At 49.1% G+C, this 15784-nt stretch overlaps 1 protein-coding gene across 1 annotated transcript in view; it reads left to right on the forward strand.

The window, feature by feature from the left end:
- grxcr1a (glutaredoxin and cysteine rich domain containing 1 a) overlaps nt 1–15784 on the forward strand; it is a 158000-nt gene that overhangs the window by 56096 nt on the left and 86120 nt on the right. The window contains exon 2 of the mRNA XM_085969424.1: nt 7257–7496. Within this exon, the coding sequence (XP_085825550.1) occupies nt 7257–7496 (240 nt within the window). The remainder of the gene's footprint in view (nt 1–7256; nt 7497–15784) is intronic.

The following is a 15784-nucleotide window of genomic DNA, read 5'->3' on the forward strand; positions in this document are numbered from 1 at the left end:
TTTAAGCCGCAGCGGGGAAGAAAGGAAAGCGCGGGAGACGCCATTTTAAGCCACAGCGGGGAAGAAAGGAAAGCGCAGGAGATGCCATTTTAAGCCAGACTAACCACACCCAAAAATCCCGAAGAGTGGCAGTATCACAGCGTTCGACAATGAAGTCGAAGATTGGACGACATATGTCGAACGCATAGAAGTATACTGCAAGGCGAATGAAGTGCCAGATGACAAGAAAGCGCTGGTATTGTTGAATTCAATGGGTGCAAAAACGTATGGCTTACTGCGAAACCTAGTAACCTCAGAGAAGCCAGTAGAAAAGGATTTTGAAAACATAGTGTCAATCCTACAGGACCACTTAAACCCCACACCGCTGCTGATAGCAGAAAGATTTAAGTTTCACAAAAGGAACCAACATAAAGATGAAAGTAATGCTGAGTATTTAATGGAACTGCGCAAGCTATCAAAACACTGCCAGTTTGGAACGGGACTAGCAGATACTTTAAGGGACAAGTTTGTGTGTGGGCTTCAAAGTGAAGGAACCCAGAAACGGCTTCTATCAGAAAAGGATCTTACGCTGGATAAGTCTTTCAGCATTGCAGTATCACACAAAGCAGCAGCACGGGGCGCTGCAGAGATACAATGGAGACCGCAAGAATATGGCACAAATGAAATGTCATACGGAACAGTGAAGTGCTATCGCTGCGGCAGAACAACAAACGACCATAATGATTGCTGGTTCAAGGACAAAGTGTGCAGACAGTGTGGAAAAGTAGGACACATAGCAAGAGTCTGCAGGTTGGGAAAGAAAACCAGCAGCAAGAAATCCCCACAGGAGAAGTACAAGAAGGTACATAAGGTGACGGAGAGTAGTTCAGACGAACAGAAGAGTGATACAGACTCCGGAAGCAAGGAGCTGGGCTGTCTGAAACTACATAATGTGATCAAAACGGAGGATCACCAAACTATCTGGGTCACGCTCAAGATAGCAGGAGTCCAAGTGAAAATGGAATTGGACACAGGATCAGCCCTAACAGTCATAAACCGAAGGGACTACAAGCGGCTATTCTCACATATACCCTTGAGAGATACAAAGATTGTCTTGAAGATGTACACGGGGCAAAAAGTCTACCCCAAAGGAAAAATAAGGGTGAACGTTATATATAACGGCAAGGAAACACCAAAAATGGACCTATATGTATTGCCAGATGGAGAACCACCACTACTAGGACGTGAATGGATCCGGAAGATACAGCTAGATTGGTATTCCATACAAGCACTGACTGTAGATGCCAAAAAGGATGACGACATCACACCTGGACGACTGTCAAAAATGCTAACTGACGAAGAAGTGTTCCAGCAGGGACTCGGAACACTAAAAGGCATAACAGCGACTATCAAAATAGAGGAAAATGCAAGCCCAAAGTTTTTTAAGGCCAGACCGGTACCTTATGTGATCCGCCCAGCTGTCGAAGCAGAGCTGGAAGGTTTGGAACGTTCAGGAGTACTGTCCAAAGTGGACTGGAGCGAGTGGGCTACACCCATTGTTCCTGTAATGAAGAGGTCGTTGAGTAATATGCCTGGGGAACCAAAGAAGGTTCACATCTGTGGGGACTTTAAGGTGACAGTGAACCCACTCCTTCACACTGTACAATATCCGCTTCTGCGGATTGAAGATATATTCGCCTCGCTATCTGGAGGGAAATGCTTCACTAAGATTGATCTGGCCCAGGTGTACCTGCAAATGGAGGTAGAAGAAGCCTCGAAACAGTACCTCACGATCAACACTCATAAAGGTCTCTACCAATACAACCAGCTGGTGTTTGGGGTAGCATCAGCTCCAGCTATTTGGCAAAGGGCAATGGAAGTCCTGCAAGGGATTCCAGGGACCCAGTGTTATTTGGACGACATCCTGGTCACGGGCGAAAATGACAGTGATCACCTCGCCAACCTGGAGCAGGTGCTCACTAGATTGAAGGAATATGGGCTCCGAGCTAATCGCCACAAATGCGAGTTTTTCCAGAAGCAGATCTCGTATTGTGGCCACATTATTGATAAAGAGGGGTTACATAAGCCCCCTGAAAAGATTGAGGCAGTAGTCAAAGCTCCAGCACCGGAAAATGTGTCACAACTGAGGTCGTTCCTCGGGCTGGTGAACTACTACCATAAGTTCTTGCCGAATTTGTCTACAGTATTACACCCACTGAACACCCGACTGCAAACGGGGGTACCATGGAAGTGGAGTGACAAATGTAAACGAGCTTTCCAGAAGAGCAAAGCATTGATCACATCAAAAGAGTTGTTGGTTCATTTCATCCCAGCACTACCAATTCGGTTGGCGTGTGATGCAACACCCTATGGCATTGGAGCGGTGCTATCGCACAAATTCCCGGACGGCTCGGAGAGGCCAGTAGCCTTTGCGTCTCAGTCACTAACCTCAGCCGAGCGTAACTATGCCCAGATTGACAGGGAGGCCCTCAGCCTAGTGTGGGGAGTGAAAAAGTTCAATCACTATCTGCACGGGCAGAAGTTCACCTTGCTGACTGACCACCAATCACTTGTCTCCATCTTTAACCCAAAGAAGGGCGTTCCGGTGATGACTGCGCAACGGCTACAAAGATGGTCCCTTTTTCTAGGGGCGCACCAATATGAAATCGAGTATAAGGGCACGAAACAGCATGGAAACGCTGATGGGCTATCACGCCTGCCACTGCCTACTGCGGAGGAAGTACCAGCAGTGGATCCTGTCGTAATATTTCATTCGAATATAATTGAATGCTTGCCAGTAACTAACGCTGGTATAGAGAAGGAGACCCGAAATGACCCGACACTGTCTTGGGTATATGCTTTGACGGTGAAGGGATGGCCAGCACATGGTGACTCACTGTTGCCAGCATTCTCATCCAGAAGAGAACAGCTGTCAGTATGCCAGGGGACCTTGATGTGTGGATCCCGAGTGGTAATTCCACCCAAATTAAGGGAGAGAGTGCTCAATGAGCTTCACGGAGGTCATCTGGGAGGGGTGAAAATGAAAAGCCTTGCTAGGGCTTATGTGTGGTGGCCGGGGATCGATCAGCAAATTGAGGACCTGACAAAGAGCTGCTCAGGATGGCAGAAGGTCCAAAATGCACCACCACATGCCCCTCTACACCCATGGGAGTGGCCCTCATCTCCATGGCAACGGGTGCATATTGATTTTGCTAGTCCATTCATGGACTCAATGTTTTTAATAGCCGTGGATGCGCACTCGAAATGGCCTGAGGTGATCAAAATGTCCTCCACCACCACGGAGAAAACTATTGCAGTCCTACGGACCATTTTTGCCAGGAACAGCTTGCCAGAGCAGATTTGCTCTGATAACAGACCACAGATTGTGTCCGAAGAGTTTCGAAGATTTATGAAAAGGAATGGGGTAAGGCATTACACATCCGCCCCGTATCATCCAGCCACAAATGGATTGGCTGAGAGGTTCGTACAAACCTTTAAAAAAGCAGTAAGGGCCATGTGCGATGACGACATTCCACTGCAGCATAAGGTGGACAATTTCCTGTTAGCCTACAGAAATGCGACACATGCAGTCACCAACCAGGCCTCGGCCATGATGTTCTTTAACCGAAGGTTGAGATCTCGTCTGGATTTGCTCAGACCAAATGTACGAAGAGATGTTGAGAGTAAGCAATTCCAGCACATCAATGAGAAGCCGACAAGGAGCTTCAATGTAGGGCAACCAGTCTTGGCCCGCGACTACCGAACGGAGAAATGGCAACCAGGAACGATATGCACACGGCAGGGGCTACTAATGTACACAGTGGATGTTGGGGAGAACATTGTGAGACGCCATGCTGACCAGATCCTAGAGTCACAGGAACAAGTCAACCCCATGTCTCGGCCATACATACCTGGTGAGGAACCCGACGTACTGGTCGCATCTACCTCAGAAACAATAGCATTGGAAGCTGGTGAATCAACTGACAACAGGGTGTTAGAATCGCCTCCGCACCAAGAGCGAGACACTCGGGAAAGGCGTTATCCAGAAAGAATCAGGAAGCCTCCCCAAAGACTGAATTTATAAATAGACTATTTTCAGTTAAGGTTGCATGTTAAAAGTGTTAATTTTAATTAGTTTGATATTTAATTGTTAAATGAATGTTATGGTACTGTTAATCTAAAAGGGGAGGAATTGTAATGTATGTACCTTTAAGGGGGAGAACTACTTTTTACAGCTCCTGTATCCTGTTGTACCGGCAGTGACCACACCTGTATATAAACCCTGAGTAGTGATCTGTACAGTCAGTTGCTGTTTGAACCACGTTGAGTAAACACCTGTTGTACCATTCTCTGCAGTTCTTTTCTTATTATTACACGGACGTAACAGTAAGATTCTTAGCAGAGTGGAGGAAAGGAGAGATCTAGAGGTGTAGATAGATAGATAGGTTGGAAAAGTTGGGAGATTAGTTCGAAAGAACATAATAAAAGTAAATCAGATTCTGGGTTTCATATATAGGAGAATTGAAGGAAGGAAGTGGTACAAGATTTGTACAAGACTTTGATTCGGCCATACTGTTCTGGGCACCCCATTGTAGGAAGGATATTAGAGCCATGGAAAGGGTACAGTGCAGATTCACTAAAATGATACCAGAAATAGTTGTGGCAAAAAGGCTTGAAAAATTGGGTAATTTTTCACTGGAACAGAAAAGGTTAAGGGAATATAGAATTGTGAAAGGTTTTGAGGAAGTGAATAGTGATAGATTGTTTCTTCCTGTTGGTAACTCAGTAACAAATACACAAACATTCAGATTTATCACCACAAGACTGAAAGGGCAAGTTACCAGAATTTGTTCACAAAGGATTATGAGAACTTGGGGGGGCTTTACCATAAGCAGCTACTAAAGTAGAAACAATAATATAATCTAAAAGGGAAATGGATAAGTACTTGAAAAGGAAGTTTTTTAACAAGGTACAGGAAACTTTGTGTTATCCGGAGGCTAAATGTCTGGCAAGCTCAAGCCACCGGCAAAAATCAGGAGCCGTTTTGTTAGGTTTTTTTTCTTCTCGTGGCTTTTTTTTCAACAGTCAGGTTCTGGAAAGTCTCTCTGAAGCTGTTGCTAAGCTACAGAGACGCTTCCAAGGTACGGGCTGACTGTTTAGAAGCTGTTGCTAAGCAACAGTGTTTGTTGTCAGATACGGAGATGAAAAGCTCCGTACGCTTCAACATTAACGCTGGTGTGTCCGGCAGTTTTGAGGGAACGGCAACAGCTCGGTCCCATCAGTGCCGGATAGCACAAAGTTTCCTGTACTGGGGAAGGGCAGGAAAATGGATTAAAATAGACAGCTTCAGTGGAAGAGCTAGCATTGGCACAGGCACAATGGACCAAATGGCCTCGTTTTGTGCTGTAATTTCTGTGCTTCTGTAAGTGTTCACTATCTACATAACCCTCAGAGCCAAATTCAAAATACCGTCGGAACCAACCTGACATGATTTCACTCAAAATGTTCTAATAGATTTTAAATGTATCGACTGTGAAGTAAAACATTATTCTAAATTTAATCAGAATGTACCAATTTTAATATAAAGATATCAAAAATTGTTTGGAGTATGAAGGAGATATAAAGGCATATTCTTATCGACAGGCAACTAGGGAAGTACTGCTCTCCTGACAGATTGATTCATAGACTTTTAAATGTTGAGAAAAAGGTCACCTAAGTCAAAAGCAAACAGAAATACCCCTAGGACATATGTATGTGACATATGGGCCTCAATATTTACTTGGGGCCATGAAGGGGTGGTGGTGGGGTGGTGGGGGGGGCGGTGCGGTGGGAGCATTTCAGGATGGGAAATACGGAAGTAAGGGTTTCCCGGACATCCTGCTGAAAGTAACTGCAGGACGTCTTTTACATTTTTTCAGCAGGTTGCCCACCTGGCAGCCAGGCTGATTGACAGCATGTCGGCCAGGAAAGCAGCCGGGGAGCAGATGCCAGTTAAGTAAGAGATCACGGGGGTGGGGATGGGGGCAGTCGGAGATTGGGAGGAGTCGGAGATCGGGAGGAGTCGGAAATCGTTGGGGGGAGTTGGAGATCGTGGGGGAGTTGGAGATCATGGGGAGGGGAGTCGGAGATCGCTGGGGGGAGTTGGAGATCGTGGGGGAGTCGGAGGTCATGGGGAGGGGAGTCGGAGATCGCTGGGGGGAGTTGGAAATCACTGGGGGGAATTGGAGATCGTGGGGGAGTCGGAGATCATGGGGAGGGGAGTCGGAGATCGCTGGTGGGAGTTGGAGATCGTGGGGGGAGTCGGAGGTCATGGGGAGGGGAGTCTGAGATCGTTGGGTGGAGTTGGGGATCACTGGGGGGAGTTGGAGATCACGAGGTGTGTAAAGAGCATAGCTTGTTGGGCCTGGAGGAAGCACCGTTGCTCCTCCTGGCCCACATTCAATGCTGCAAAGGCACTAACCTCATGGATATTGCAATTCTCGCCTCCTTTTACCTGCCAGGATTATTGAGTCCTGGGAAACCCAGCCTCCATGGGTTAAAAATAAAAATCTTGTTAAAATGGAGACACGCAGCCTCCTTAAAGCTTTAACTGACTGACCCGCCTCCTAAAACCGGAAGTGGGCGGGTTTGAGGTCATGTCTGAGATTTTAAATTACTTTACTTCCCACCCGCTCCCAACACACCCGCCCTTGGGGGTTAAAATTCCCCCCACTGTGTGGAAAAAAATTCACAGTGTTCGGAGGTGAGTGAGCTCATGGGTGTAAAACATTCCATTTTCAAAGGCCAGTTAACAATTTTTATACACTATTAACTCAGGTACAAAGGCTCAGTGGTCATGGTTAGTTCTTTAGATTATTGCAAAATCTTACTTTGTATCAACACATTTTTATTTCAACGTTGCCTCTGCTGATTTTTCACACATTTATTCCACTTTACAAACTCTGGTTAGAGATTTTTTCCTCCAAATCGGCCTAGGTTTTTACCTGGTGTTTCACCTCTCCCAGGAAATCACATGATGTACCTGTGAACTCATCCCAGATACTAGGGTCAGGGGTCTTTACATATCACGGGTGGAATGGAGAGTGTATATATTGTGATACACAAGGTATCACAATAGTGTGGGACAGGCTGGATGGACCAGAGGGTCTTTTCCTGTCCGTCATTTTTCGTATACAAATTAAAATAATACAGTTACTTAAAAATATCAGTTAATTAGAGAGTTAACATAATAAGGAAAGGATAATGCTGTGTTTGAGACCTCTCTTTATTTGTTGCAGCCACCACTAACACTAGAATTTGGAAGAATAGTAATCTACACAACTAGCCTTCGTGTTGTGAGGACAACATTTGACCGCTGTGAGTTAGTGAGGAAAATTTTCCAAAATCACAGCGTAAAGTTGGAAGAGAAAAATATTGCTTTGAACAGTGATTATGGAAAGGATCTAGAAGAGCGTTGCAAGAGAGCTAATGAATCTCCTTCCTTACCTGTGGTGTTCATCGATGGCCATTACCTGGGGGTAAGTTGAGAAGTACTGGCAATTGCTAAACTGTGTATTTGCCATTTTATTTAAGCTGATTTATGGGGGATACCGCAAATAAAACAATACATTCTTCACCATTCTAATGATGAATCCTATTTTTACCTTTACTCCTTATATGTTCATATACTTACTCGAGTTACCAAGGTGAAGTAAGATGATAAAACTTGAGTGATGAAAGACCACTGGAGTGTGATTGGCCAGAAGGGTGTGGAGTTTAACTTTGGTGGGAGTGATTGTGGAAAAAGTATAAATTTTTTAAATTCTACCTTGACTTTATTTTAAATTCCCAATATTAGGAGCTGTTCAGAAACTATTAAAACTTGTTTATTTGATGAGTTATCTGTGGGTTGATTTGAACTGGTGCTGCTAATTCATTGGTTTCATAAGTGGCAGAATGAGTAGTTCTTTGATTGGCTGGCTTTTGTTGTGTATGTACCTTTAAGAGAAGAACTGATTCTATACTGCAGTACCGGCAGTGACCACCCCTGTATATAAAGCCATAGCAGGCTTCTGTACTTCAGTCTAAAGTTACCCTCTGTTCAGTAAATACCTGTTTTATTGTTCTCCTGCAGTCCGTGTATTATTAAGGCGCGGACACTACAGTGGCGACGAACAGGTTCGAACTCACCTGCAGTACTGCATCACCTCACGGGGATCTTTCCCTGAGAAGAAGCTTCTTGGAGGTCGAAGTCAGAGCAACGGGCGTCGACCGTGGGCAACCGCCCAAGGATCCCTCGAAGTTCGGAGAGTTGCAGGAGAGGCTGTGGAGAGCTGGGCTTGGCTCCCCAGTCAAGGTGTTCCTGCAAATCGTGCTGGTAGCAGGTAGTACGCTGACCCTTCCGGACTGCGGCGGGCTCGAGCTCGATCGAGCGGCTCTGCAAAGGGGCCGTGCAGCGTCGTCGGGAGGAAAAGAGAGAGAGAGAGGGTGGAGCGCACAGGGCGCGGTCGGTGCTCAAGAACCGGGCAGCGTAGCGAAAATAAAACAAGGGGAAGGAAAAGTGAGACGCGCCAAAGCCGCGGGTCGCCGCCATTACCCTGCAGAACGCTAGGAGCAGCGTGGCAGCAAGGGGAAGAAGGAAAAGCGTGGGAGGTGCCATTTTATTCCATTGGGGAAGAAGGAAAAGCGCAGGAGGTGCCATTTTAATCCATCGGTGAAGAAGAAAAAGCGCGGGAGGCGCCATTTTAAATCACCCAAGATGACGAAAAGTGGCAGTATCACTGCTTTCGACAACGAGGTAGAAGACTGGACCACGTATGTGGAAAGAATTGAAGTGTACTGCAAGGCAAATGAGGTGGCCGATGGAAAGAAGGCGTCGGTATTATTAAATTTGATGGGCGCGAGAACGTACGGCCTATTGCGGAATTTAATTACCCCAGCTAAACCAATGGAGAAAAATTTTGAAGAGATTGTTAATATCTTACAGGAACACCTAAACCCTACACCGCTGCTGATAGCAGAAAGATTCAAGTTCCATAAAAGAAACCAGCACAAAGATGAGAGCAATGCTGACTATCTTACGGAACTACGCAAGTTATCGAAGCACTGCCAGTTCGGAGCAGGACTGGCAGACACCTTACGGGATAAGTTTGTCTGCAGGCTCCAGAGTGAAGGAACCCAGAAATGACTACTTTCGGAAAAGGGCCTGACGCTAGAACAGGCTTTCAGCATGGCAGTATCCTACGAAGCAGCAGCACGGGGAGCTGCAGAAATACAACAGAAACCACAAGAATACAGCGCTAACGAAATGGCGTATGGAGCAGAAAAGTGCTATCGCTGCGGCAGAACAACCCATGATCAGAAGGACTGCTGGTTTAAGGACAAAGTATGCAGGCAATGTGGGAAAATGGGACACATAGCAAGAGTCTGCAGGTCGGGAAAGAAATCCAACACTACAAGAACTACTAAGGAAAAGTTCAAGAAAGTAAAGAAATTGACAGACAGTAGTTCGGAAGATCAGGAGGGTGATAAGGACTCCGGGAGCAGGAGACTAAGTTGTCTAAAGTTACACAACGTGATCGCAAAGGAGGATCACCAAACCATTTGGGTCACCCTCATGATAGCAGGGTCCCCAGTAAAGATGGAATTGGACACAGGATCAGCCCTAACTGTCATGAATCGACGAGACTATGAGCGGCTATTCTCACACCTACCCTTGAAGGACACGTCCATTGTATTGAAGACATACGCGGGGCAAAACGTCGACCCCAGAGGAAAAATAAGGGAGCCAGTTGAATACAACGGCAAGGAAACACAGAAACTGTATCTATATATACTACAAGATGGAGGACCACCATTATTGGGACGTGAATGGATCCAAAAAATACAATTGGATTGGCATTCCATTCAGGCGCTAACTGTGACTGACAAAAAGGATGACGACATCACACCTGGACGACTGTCAAAAATTCTAACTGACGCGAAAGAGGTGTTCCAACAAGGACTTGGGACTCTAAAAGGAATAACGGCAACGATAAAAATCGAAGATAACGCAAACCCAAAATTTTTTAAGGCCAGACCGGTACCTTACGCGATCCGCCCAGCCGTTGAAGCAGAGCTGGAGAGTCTGGAGCATTCGGGTGTGCTGTCCAAGGTGGACTGGAGCGAGTGGGCCACACCCATCGTTCCTGTAATGAAGAAATCATTGAGCAGCACGCCTGGGGAGCCGAAGAAGGTTCGCATCTGTGGGGACTTCAAGGTAACTGTGAACCCAGTCCTGCACACAGTACAATATCCACTTCCACGGATAGAAGATATTTTCGCCTCACTATCTGGAGGGAAACGCTTTACAAAGATTGATCTGGCCCAAGCGTATCTACAAATGGAGGTGGAAGGAGCATCTAGGAAATACCTCACGATAAACACTCACAAAGGCCTTTACCAGTACAATTGACTGGTATTCGGGGTAGTATCAGCCCTGGCTATTTGGCAGAGGGCGATGGAACAAGTCCTGCAAGGGATCCCGGGGACCCAGTGTTATTTGGATGACATCCTGGTTACGAGCGAAAATGACAGTGAACACCTTGCCAACCTGGAGCAGGTGCTCACTAGATTACAGGAATATGGGCTACGAGCCAACCACCCCAAATGCGAGTTCTTCAGGAGACAAATCTCGTATGTGGCCACATGATTGATGAGGAAGGGTTGCATAAGTCGCCGGACAAGATTGAGGCTGTAGTCAAGGCTCCAGCACCGGAAAATGTGTCGCAACTGAGGTTGTTCCTTGGGTTGGTGAACTACTACCATAAGTTCTTGCTGAATTTATCTACAATTCTGCACCCACTGAATGCCCTGCTGCAAACTGGAGTAACATGGAAATGGAGTGATGAGTGTAAGCGTGCCTTTCAGAAATGTAAATGCCTAATCACTTCAAAAGAAGTATTGGCCCACTACAATCCAACACTACCGATTCGGTTAGCATCTGATGCGTCTCCCTACGGCATCGGAGCGGTGCTGTCACACAAATTCCTTGATGGTTCAGAGAGGCCAATAGCCTTTGCGTCGCGCTTGTTAACCTCAGCCGAGCGTAACTATGCCCACATTGACAGGGAGGCCCTCAGCCTGGTGTGGGGGTTGAAGAAGTTCAATCACTATCTGCACGGGCAGAAATTCACCCTACTGACTGATCATCAGCCCCTGGTCTCCATTTTTAACCCGAAGAAGGGCGTTCCGGTGATGACGGCGCAACGGCTGCAAAGATGGTCACTTTTTCTAGGGGCACATCAGTACGACATAGAGTACAAGGGTACGAAACAGCATGGAAACGCTGATGGGCTGTCGCACCTACCGTTGCCTACGGTAGAGGAAGCACCTGCAGTGGACCCTGTTGAGATATTCCATGCAACCATAGTCGAATGTCTACCTGTTACAAACTCAAGTATAGAGAAGGAAACCCGAAATGACCCGACACTCTCTCGGGTCTATGATTTGATGGTGAAGGGATGGCCAGCACATGGTGACTCACTGTTGCCAGCATTCTCGCCAAGGAGAGAACAGCTGTCAGTGTGCCGGGGGACCTTGATGTGTGGATCCCGAGTGGTAATTCCACCCAAGTTGAGAGATAGAGTGCTTAATGAGCTTCATGAGGGTCATCTGGGAGGGGTAAAAATGAAGAGCCTAGCCAGGGCGTTTGTGTGGTGGCCGGGAATCGATAAAGAAATCGAGGATATGACCAAGAGATGCACAGGATGCCAGAAGGTCCAAAACGCTCCACCACAGGCCCCGCTACATCCATGGGAGTGGCCCTCATCTCCATGGTAACGGGTACACATTGATTTTGCTGGTCCATTTATGGACTCAATGTTCCTAATCGCTGTGGACGCCCATTCGAAATGGCCAGAGGTCATCAAAATGTCCTCCACCACCACGGAGAAAACTATTGCAGTCCTACGGACCATCTTCGCCAGGAATGGCTTGCCAGAACAGATTTGCTCCGACAATGGGCCACAGTTTGTGTCCGAGGATTTCCGGAGGTTTCTGAGGAATAATGGGGTGAAACATTACACATCTGCCCCATATCATCCAGCCACAAATGGATTGGCTGAGAGGTTTGTTCAGACCTTTAAAAAGGCAATAAAGGCAATGTATAACGACGACACAGCACTGCAACACAAGGTGGATAATTTCTTGTTTGCTTACCGGAATGCGACACATGCAGTCACCAACCAAGCTCCAGCCATAATGTTCTTCAACTGAAGGCTAAGATGTTGCCTGGATTTGCTCAAACCAAACATAAGACGAGATGTTGAGGACAAGCAATTCCAGCACATAAATGAGAAGCCAACCAGGAGCTTTAAGATAGGGCAACCCGTCTTGGCCCGCGACTACCGAACAGAAAAATGGCAGCCAGGAACGATATGTACACAGCAGGGACCACTAATGTACGCAGTGGATGTTGGAGAGAGCATCGTGAGATGCCATGCTGACCAGATTCTAGAGTCACAGGAACAAGCCAAACCCATACCACGAGCAGGTGCACCTGGTAATCAATCCGAAGTACAGATTGCGTCTACCTCAGAAGCAGTGGTATTGGAAGCTGACGAACCAACCAATGACAATGAGCCAGAATCAACTCCGCCGCAAGAACAGGATACTCGAGAAAGGTGCTATCCAGTCAGGATCAGGAAGCCTCCTCAAAGACTGAACTTATAAATGATTATTTCAGTTGATGTATATAGTACAGAGAAAATTGTAATTGTAATTAGTTATTATTTAGTTGTTAAATGAATGTTATGTACTGTTTATCTAAAAGGGGAGGAATTGTTGTGTATGTACCTTTAAGAGAAGAACTGATTCTATACTGCAGTACCGGCAGTGACCACCCCTGTATATAAAGCCATAGCAGGCTTCTGTACTTCAGTCTTAAGTTATCCTCTGTTCAGCATTCACAGCATTGCTGGCTGTGCAGCTGCAAGCACAAGCAGAGGGAGCAGCCAGACTAGGAGAGTGGACTAAAGTGGTGGTCCCCTGACCAGGCAGAGGAGGAGAACGCTGGACCACCACCACCACCTCCACCTCCACCATCATCATAGCAACTGAGGTGCCTGGAGGGAGAGGACAGAGGAGGAGAAGGAGAAGGGAGGCCAGCAACACCACCAACCAGGGGAGAGGCCTTTCCCATTACTGCCTCCTCAAATTGGCCTCCATTTCAGGAGGAGAGAGGGGAGAGAAACCACTATCAACCAACACCAACTGTTCGGAAGGAGGGAGGAATATCATCTTCAAAATATCTACAGGTGGGTGTTATTTGGGGCACTCTCCCAAAGACTTTGGCCTAGAAATTGGGTTTTGGCGCAGCAACGGCTTTAGCGCCGGAAGTTAGTGCCGGAGCTAAGTCGCGCTGGTCGGGCCAAAAATTCACGACTTCTGCGCCCAAACGGCTGCCGGCGCTGCTGAAAGCTGTTAGCGCCTGAAAACTGGCGCTATGCGCTGAATTTCGGCGCTATTCCGGCGCTGCGGCGCCCGCTGCGGTGCGGCAGGTTCGGGAAGTGCAGGCCTCCTCCTTCCCTTAAGGAGGACCTGCCTGCACCCGGCCGCGGCCCGCGATAATCTTATTAAAAATGAGCCCGGCACCTCGGACAAGTGCCGGGCTTGCTTCTGTTCCGGGGGGGGGGGGGGAAGTCCGGGGAGGGAGCTGCGGCCAGGCGGGCGGCGGGAAAGCGGCCGGCCGCCGCGGGGCCTTTAATGCGCCGGCGCAAACTTGTGCAAGGCACCTCTGCCAGAACGTTGCTTGCGGCTGCCACGGGCGAGGCGGCCGCAAGTCAATTTCCCAGTTCGGGCGGGTTACCATGGCAACCGGGACGCTGCACACACCGATGACGTCATCGGTGCCGGCGCAGAGCTACCGGTCTACCGCGGCGGAAGGGCCCCAGGCAATTTAGGCGCCGGCGCCAATTGCAGCGCTAGGCCCTCTAGCGCCGCAAAATCGGCGCTAAGGGCACTGAATTTCTAGGCCTTTGTATTTTAGGTCGGGGGAGAAAAGAAGAAACAAGGCCGGAACATCAAGGGGTGGCTGTGTGTGTGTGTGTGGCTCTTGCCAAAACTAGGCCACACGCACCACAAATAAGCATCCCTTCTATTGCCTGACCTGGGCCAGCTGGAGCTGCCTAGGTGAAGTGGTTAATTCCATTAATTACATCGTTAAGACCTGGTGCAGGACTGAGCCTGGGCATCTCCAGCTTTCCCAGGTGAAGACATCTTCTCCCCCTGCCAGAAGACCACCACTATCAGAGACTTTAAATTTCCATCAGAAGAGTGCACCCCTGCCAACACCCACCCACCCGCCATCCTGAGTGGCGGCCCTGCCTTTGCGGCCTCCCTCCTTCCCACCCCCCCTCTCTCTCTCTCTCTTTGTCTCTCTCTGCCTGTTTCTCTAAGGCACCTCAATTGACTCTATTAATTAATTGCCTATTGAGCAGAGGAGAGAAGGCCCCTCCCCCAATCTCAGTCAATAGGGGGAGCGGCGTGCCTTCATTTTAAACAGTTCCCTCTGCTCAATAGAGGACCAAAAAAATACCTGAGGCCATTTCCACCTTCAGGCCTGTGACTTGGGGTGAGTGTAGCCCTTTATAATACCACCCCAGAATGGCGACTGCATCCTCGCCGGTGGCGGGGCCAGCCAAGACGTATGCGGGAGTGGCAGCCACAGCCACAGCTGCCCCCGCTGCTTCTGCTGCCCCGTCACCATTCAGACTGATGACAAAAAAGCTTGGGGTGAAGAGTTACACTCACCCCACTATGACTATTGAGGCCTGCGTTAAAGCCATGGCTGGGGTTGGCGGCCCCTCAGCCATCGTCGCGGCCTCAAAAATGTATGGGAAGGTTGTGTTCTTCCTGGGGTCGGAGCGGGCGGTGTCCCTGGCCGTCGCCAAGGGGCTCACCGTGGGCGGGACCTTCCTGCCGGTGGATCCTCTCGAGGCCACCGCGCAGAGGATCGTCATTTCCAATGTCCCGCCCTATGTTCCTGGTGAGCTCCTCCTTCCCCATCTACGTCAACTTGGGGAGGTGAGGTCGGGGATCACACCCATCCCGCTCGGCTTCCGGGAGGCCAGCCGTCGCCACGTCTTCTCCTTCCGGCGCCAGCTGTTTATCCAGCTGGCGCGGGAGGAGGACACTGACGGGGCATTCGTCGTCCACCACGAGGGGACCGCCTATCACGTCTTCTGGACGTCGGACGGTGTGCGGTGCCACGCCTGCAAGGAGGTGGGGCACATCCGGAAAAACTGCCCCGCCTCCAAGGCCGCCGGATCATTTCGTGCGGCCGAGGTTGGCGCCGCCGCCGCTCCTCCCCCCGGATCTGCCCGTGCGTCGGGAACGTCTGATGCGCGGTCGACGTCAGGGGCTGATGCCACCAAGGCCTCCAGCGGGGGGGAGGGAGCGTGTCCGGCCGGAAAGAAGGCGCGGTGAAAAAATAAACACCTTAGGGCGGGTCCCCCCGTGGATGGCCAGCCCTTGCTACTTGAGCCCCTTACACCCGCGCTCCTCGCAGAGTTAATCGGGGCAGACACGAGCGGGAGGGGCCTCGTGCCCGAGCCTGTGGCCGCAACCGCCACAGCGGTAACGCCGATACCTGCGGCCAGGCTCGGGCCCGAGGAACCTGACAAACCTGCTCCGCCGGAGGGAGCTGAGGAGGAGGCCTCTGCAGACATGGAGGCCTCCCTCGCTCCCTCCGTGCTAAAAAGAAGGCGCAAACCCCTGGAAGAGGAGGAGGACCGGGAGGAGGAAGGTCCCTCCGAGCAGGGGGAGTCATCGCCCGCCGCGGGTACTG

Source organism: Somniosus microcephalus, chromosome 2, assembly GCF_052327205.1.
Source record: "Somniosus microcephalus isolate GS21.2 chromosome 2, FLI_Smic_1.0, whole genome shotgun sequence".
In the NCBI taxonomy this organism is placed as follows: Eukaryota; Metazoa; Chordata; class Chondrichthyes; order Squaliformes; family Somniosidae; genus Somniosus; species Somniosus microcephalus.